Source organism: Oryctolagus cuniculus, unplaced genomic scaffold, assembly GCF_964237555.1.
Source record: "Oryctolagus cuniculus unplaced genomic scaffold, mOryCun1.1 SCAFFOLD_85, whole genome shotgun sequence".
Classification (NCBI taxonomy): Eukaryota; Metazoa; Chordata; class Mammalia; order Lagomorpha; family Leporidae; genus Oryctolagus; species Oryctolagus cuniculus.
The window spans coordinates 251,334-258,111 of record NW_027208229.1 but is presented as its reverse complement, the minus strand read 5'-3'; the positions used below and the strand labels follow the sequence as shown (position 1 = coordinate 258,111).

General features: G+C 46.2%; 1 protein-coding gene across 1 annotated transcript; it reads right to left on the bottom strand.

The window, feature by feature from the left end:
- Window positions 1–5,508: 5,508 nt before the first annotated feature.
- On the bottom strand, window positions 5,509–6,477 carry ORYCUNV1R1587 (vomeronasal 1 receptor oryCunV1R1587). The gene has a single exon (NM_001167274.1). It carries the CDS (start codon window positions 6,475–6,477, stop codon window positions 5,509–5,511), a length of 969 nt encoding a protein of 322 aa, NP_001160746.1.
- Window positions 6,478–6,778: the final 301 nt, after the last annotated feature.

Below are 6,778 nucleotides of genomic sequence, written 5' to 3'. Positions count from 1 at the left end.
GAGTTTCTTTTTGTATAGGATGTAAAGTAGGGTATCTTGTTTCATACTTGTGAATTCAGAGATCCAGTTTTCCCAGCACCATATGTTGAAGAGCCTGTCCTTTTACCAACTGGTGATTTTAGCTTGTGTGTCAAATACTAGTTGGTGGTGGATGGGGTCTATATTCTGTTCCAGCTTTATTTTTATTGTTCAAGATTTCTTTAGCTATTCAAGGTTTCTTGTGATTCCATATGATTTTTGGGATCATTTTCTCCAGTCTTGAGAAGAACTTTTTTTTAGATAGAAAAGGTGTTGCATTTGTCAGAGAGCCTGTCTAAGTCTGAAGAGATAGTCACATGGGTTTATTCCATTCTATTATTGTGAGATATTACCGCAGCTGATTCTCAATGTACATCTGTCTTTGCATTGAGATAAATCACATTTGGTTATGATATATATTTCCCTTTAACATGCTGCAGCATTTGAATGGCTGATAATGTGTTGAAATCTTTTGCAACTGTGTTTTTGTCTCTAGCAATATCTTTTCTGTTTTAGGAGTCAGGGACATACCAGTCTCAGAGTGAGCTGTGAAGTGCTCCTTCCTGTTATTCGAAACTCTTGAGGAAAGTGTGTGAGGGACTGCTGATGTGATTTGGATGCTGCTTACATGTGTGCCCCAAAGCTTGATGTATTTAAAGCTTGTTCCCTGTAGTTTGGATGTTTGGAGGTGGTTGGACCTGCAAGAGGTGGGGTCCACGGGGCATTCCCTGGGTCATGTGCCCTGCCTTTGGATGGATCTCTAGGTGAGTGATTGTTCCCTGGAGTTGAGCCATGATGCAAGCTCAGGAGCAGCCCAAGATCTTTGTGGTTCCTTGTGTCACCACGTTGTCTCTGCCTTTCTCTGTGATGCCATCCCCCATGAGGCCCTCACCAGCACTGAGCTGATGCTGGTGCAGAGCCCTCGATCTTCCAAACCCATGAGCTAAATAATCCCCTTTCCTCTATAAACCACTCAACCTGGTGTTTTGTTGCAATAATGGAAAATGAACGAATATGCATACAGTTGGTGTAGGTCCTCCTACAAACACTTGATAGAATTAATCAGCAGATTTATGTGGTTCTGGATTTTCTTTGTTTCAAGGTTGGGATGACAAGATGCACCTTTTTGCTAGTTAGATGTCTCTTCCAAGTTTCTGATGTACTAACAACTTGCTTGCAGTGTGAGTGAAAGTGTACATATTTAAAGCATGTGAATGATAATTTCAGCACTTACACCACAGGTGGCACTGTAGCCACAGTCACTTCCACAGTGCCCCTCGTGCCACCCTGGTGTCCTTGCCCCCTGCATCTCCCTGGACTCCATGTCCTTCTCTAGTCACTCATTTACGTTTTGTCACTTGAAGTTTGAGACTTGGTACGAGCTTCATTTATTCGGTTTCTGATTTGAGTTGGGCCCTTGAGTTTGCCCAATGACTTATTTTGGGTTAAATTCTCTATTTATTGTCAAAATGTACCAAAGTGAATAGATTCAACAGAAAAAAATTTCATGTATATTTTGGGATTTTTATGTAAATAATTACACATACCAAGAAATGCATAAAATGTACAGATAAGTGAGGCTTGTTTTTGTCATCTGAATACACTTATAACCAACACAAAATATAAAAACAAAGCATTAAAATTCCCCAAGAGTTCTCAAAACCTCAAAACCTTTTCTTGTTCTCAACGTGTGAAATAAAAATATATTGTCATTTACATAGTATGAATCAGTGAAGCAATACTTAAAACTATATATCAAAAGATTGACCTATACACCTTTACTCTCTGTCTATAGTAACTATCCCAAACAAGAGCATACGTGGGGCATTTGCTTTTTGAGTCTTGTTTACTCCACTTAGCATAATGATCTCCAGTTGCATCCTGCTGTTGCAAATGTCAGAATTTCATTTTTTAATGGCTGAGTTGTATTCCACTGTGTGTATATCTCATTTTATTTATCCAGTCACTGTAATGGTCATGTGGTCATATGGGTTGACTGAGTATTCTGAGTTGAGCTGCTACTAATCTGGGAGTGTAGGTAACTTCATATGCTTATTTCACTTCCTTTGGGTGGGTTCTTAGGTTTGAGATTGCTGTGTTGTATGGCAGATGTGTTGTGAGTTTTCTGAGCAATCTCCATAGCATCTACCATAAAGCTTACACCAGTTTGCATTCCTGCCATCTGTGGATTAGGGCAGCTTTCTCTCCACATCCTCTGGATCCTTTGTACTTCCACGTGAATCTTAGGATTACTTTTTCTAGTTCTGTAGAGAATATCCTTAGTATTTTGATTGGTGTCACATTGACTCTATAAATTGTTTGGGTTGTGTGCACATTATGATAATGTTAATTCTTCTAATCCATGAACGTGGAAGTTTTTTACATCATCTTGGAACTCTTAAGACTTGGGAATATTTGGTTGTTTGATGGTATCCCATAGGCTTAAACACTACTTTCAGTCTTTGTAATTTCTCTTCCTCCCCTCCTCCATCTCTTCCTGCACCTTGCCTTCCTAATCCTCTCCCTCTCCCTCTGCCTCCTCATCCTCTTTCTCCCCACACCTCACCTATTTGTCATCCTGCCCCCTCTTCTCCCTTCATTCCCTCCTCCAATTGTCTTCCCTCCCCTCCCCTCCCCTCCCCTCCCCTCCCCTCTGTGGGGAGCAACTCGGACTAGACTAAGTTACTGGAATTAAGACTTATTCTATGCATCTGCTCTCCCACAATATGGCGCTGGGAGAGGAGAAAACAGCTTCTACGCAGCTGCCTCTTGCCAACTTGAGTGATGACCTCCAGGAGCTGATCCTGCTCCTGATTGGAGGAGAGCAGCGTACTCGGCATGTGGGTAGCAGAGTTGGAATTGGCGGAAGAGGACTATAAAGGAGGAGAGAGACAACATGCACCAGGAACATCTAAGGGGAACATCTAAGAGGAACACCTGAGCAGCCCCAGAGAGAGCCGGCCGGCGGTGTGCCGCTCCCCCGCGGAAGTGGGGAAAGTGGCAGGGGGAACCGCCCTTCCACGGAGGTGGAAGGGTCGGTAGCCAACCCAGGAAGTACCAGCAGCAAACCCGGGTAGGGCTGAGCAGACAAAAGAACAGCGCAGGGTCCTGTGTCGTTCCTCCATGAAGAGGGGGAGCGACATAATGGTGCCGTGACTTGGATAGGAAGCCTAGGAGCAACACCCTCCCCTCCCCTCCTCTCCTCTTCTCTCCTCTCCTCTCCTCTCCTCTCTTCTCTCCTCTTCTTCTACCCCTCCTCTTTCTTTCTTCCTTCACATTTTTTCTGGCAGAGGTAATTGAAAGAACTGCCTTGGAGGTCAGATATTCTTTATTTTTCCTCAACAAATCTGTTATGGCTTTACATGTATTTTTAATACTTTGTAATATTTCTATTTTTAGCATCTCTTCAGAATTCTTGACAATGGTACATACTGACTTCCTAATTTGACCTCACTGTCTCTAAGTTTTTGAGTACCCTTATCCTCAAACTTTTGAATTCCTTTTCAGGCATTTTCAGCCTCCCCTTCTTTTTTTCTTTAAAGATTTATTTGAAAGAGTTACACAGAGGGAGAAGGAGAGGTAGAGGCAGAGATAGAAAGAGAGGTTTGCCATCCGCTGGGTCACTCTCTAATTGAGAACAATGGCCAGAGCTGAGCCTGTCTGAAGCCTGGAGCTTCTTCTGGGTCTCCCATGTGATGCAGGGGCCCAAGGACTTGTGCCATCTTCTGCTTTCCTAAGCCATAGCAGAGAGTTGGATTGGAAGTGTAGCAGCCAGGACTAGCACTGGTGCCCATAAGACATGCCGATGCTACAGGCAACAGCTTGACCTTCAGTGCCACAGCACTGGCCCCAGTCTCCCTGCCCTGATCATGCTTTTGTGCATCTAAATTGACTTTCTCATATCTGGGGGATCTCTTGTTACTCTCTCCACTGTAGAATGGGCATTTTGGCTTATTTTTGTGTGTGTGTGTTTTTTTTGTTTGAATATTTTTTTCCAGGAAATGTGCCTCTGGGACTTGGAGGAGTGCCTAAGGCTTACACTTGAGTTCCAGGGTTGTGTGCTGGGAGGGACCAGGGTGCTCTGGCCACTCTTTGTGGGTGGGGCAAGAGTCCAGATTGATGCCCATGCTGGGTGTGCTGCAGAGCCTCTGGTAGTCAGTGTGGCAGGGGATGGTGGAGGCTCCTAGTGTGTGGACAGTTGTAGCCTTCTCTGTGACAGGGTGAACCAGCTGATTGAAGGCCTGGAGTGACCACCTGGTGTTAGTGCCCTCCCCCACCCATGCATGTGGCCAGACAGGGCACTGACCCGCTCTGTGGTGTTCCTGTCTCCCAGCTTCCTCCATGATTGGTCCCAGAGAGCCGTGAGGTCTGAGACTCCACAGACTGCTCAGGTGCACTGGAACCCAGCTGCACCCCACCTCCTTCTCAGCCCCATGGCGAATACCACCAACTCCCACAGTGACAGGGTGCAGGTCCAGTCTCCACCCTCCAAGTTGCCCTGTCCCAGGCCCTGGCAGGCTCCAGCAGAGGTGGAAGTGCCTGCTGTTAACTGAGTGAGGACAGAGCTCACCTGCAGCTCCACCTCAGCAAATTGTGCCTGGTGCTTTGGTGGAGGAGGGGAGGGAGCCAACATGGCAAAGCAGTCAACCATCCCCTGCAGCTCCCCAGGACAGACTTAGGTCCAGTGGGAGAGCTGGAATTCTTCCTCAGTAAAAGCTGCCAGTGGCAGGGGCCCAGGCAACCTCCTCTGACCCTGCTAACCTATGAAGATGGCAAGCCCCAGTCATGAGCCACTGACAAAAGCAGCAGTGTCTGGCGGCCATGTATCTGTCCTCTCTCCTCACTGCTTCATTGCAGGGTCTTAGTCCACCTGAACAAGGATGGACTGGGCCCAAGGAAAGGTAACTGTGCCACTTGCCCGTTTCCCAGGCTCGCGATCCCAGAGATAATCAGACGTAGCGGGGAGCCAAGTCAAGCAAGAACTCATTTATTGCGCACATAGCAAAGCCTTTTAAAGCACAAAACTGCAGAGTCATTGGGGCAGGGCATAAGGACCAACCAATCACTTAAACGGTCATTTTATGGGGCGATTTTTACAGGACTAGCCACATGTCTGTACAACTCATCATCAGTTGTTGTCACTTCCCCTGATGCTGTGCAGCCAGTCACCGTTAGTGGCAAACAACTTTGTATTCCGCCGACCTTACTTCCTTTGGGCACCATCTTTGAATTGCCTCGTGTGCCTAATTTCCCCGCACTCCATAGGCTCTATGTTCTTGGTGTCCTACACTGAATTTCTCTGAATTAGTCCCCTGAGAATGTGGTCCTTCCTTTGTTTTTCTGGATCCTTTCTGTGGCTGAGGACAATGTAGCTTCCCCGATTCCACCATCTTGAATCTCCCCTATATCTACATTTCAGTGAACTTGGTGCATTCTATAAGCAATCATTATGCATTTAGAAGTCAAAGTATTTGCTCAGGTAAAGACATGTTATTTATTCCTGAACAAACAAACATTTTCCTTCTCCCACATGAATTTGAAAAGCTTGATCATTCGTTTTTCACTACTGATGAGCAACAAAGGACCAATTGTGGCATAGCCATTGCTCACCAACAGCTGAACACAGAGGTGAACCGGGTCATTTTTCCACCACAACCCTGAGAATGAGAACACAATGCAGTCCATCAAGTACAGGAGCACAAAGACACCCATGAGCAGCAGGATGGTCTGGGTGGCCCTGTGCTCTGGGGAGGCTCTTGCAGAGAAGCTCGTGCTGTGAAGGTGCTGGGACCGCCTCTTGTGCCTGCACAGGAGAGTCACCATGTACCCACTTGAGAGGGCCATGAGCCCTACAAGGGAGACATCCCTTAAGATCCACAATATGGAAAATGTGTACCTGGGTAAGTAGCTCAGGGGGCAAAGAGAGCAGGATTTAGTGACAAACATAAGACTGTGGGATGTACAATTTTTGGTGGCTACAGTAGAGATTAAGAGACGAGCACTGATGGACAAATTGAAGACCCATAGGAAGAGAAACCCACACATGTTGTGATGGGAGGATGTGTGCTTGAACTTTGCCAACCAGGAGCTCCTGGGGCTGAGGGTGATGGCCTGGAGGACACTCAGCAGGCAGGTGGTGCTCAGGGAGAGGCTCCGTGTCACCTGGTATGAGTAGATGACAGCTTTACATGTGATGTCGTCCCATAACTCCCGAGACTCAAAAATGTCTGTGGCTATGACCCCCACAGTGATCAGCATCAGCAGGTGGATGAGGGCCAGGTGCCCAATGGTCAGGTCGGTGGGCCTGGGCCTGTGCTTGAGAAAGAACCAGAGGACGTGGAAGAGAAGAAGGAAGGCATTGGCTATGACCCCAGTGCTGACTTCAGGATAAAAAGCATTCCTTACGGCAATAAAACTGGAAAATAAATCTTTTTGCTCATTTTTAGAGGAGAAAAACATAGAGTAAGTCTGTGGAAAAAGTAAGAAAAAATGGTTAATCTGAAATATTACTGCATGTATCAGTTGTGACTATACTCTGTTCATGGAGGTACCTGGATTAATCCCTGTGCATCCCTTTTCACATGGGAATACTTCAGTCTACCTCAGACTATCTCAGAAGCCACTGTGTTCCTAGATGCACACCTGCCCTTCATGATTGGAGTATACCGTCCTGTCTGGACTCCCACAGGACCTGGACAATAAAGTGGCCACTATATTAAAGGTGTTTCATGATTTTTACCTTACTTTTAGTTTCACCTGA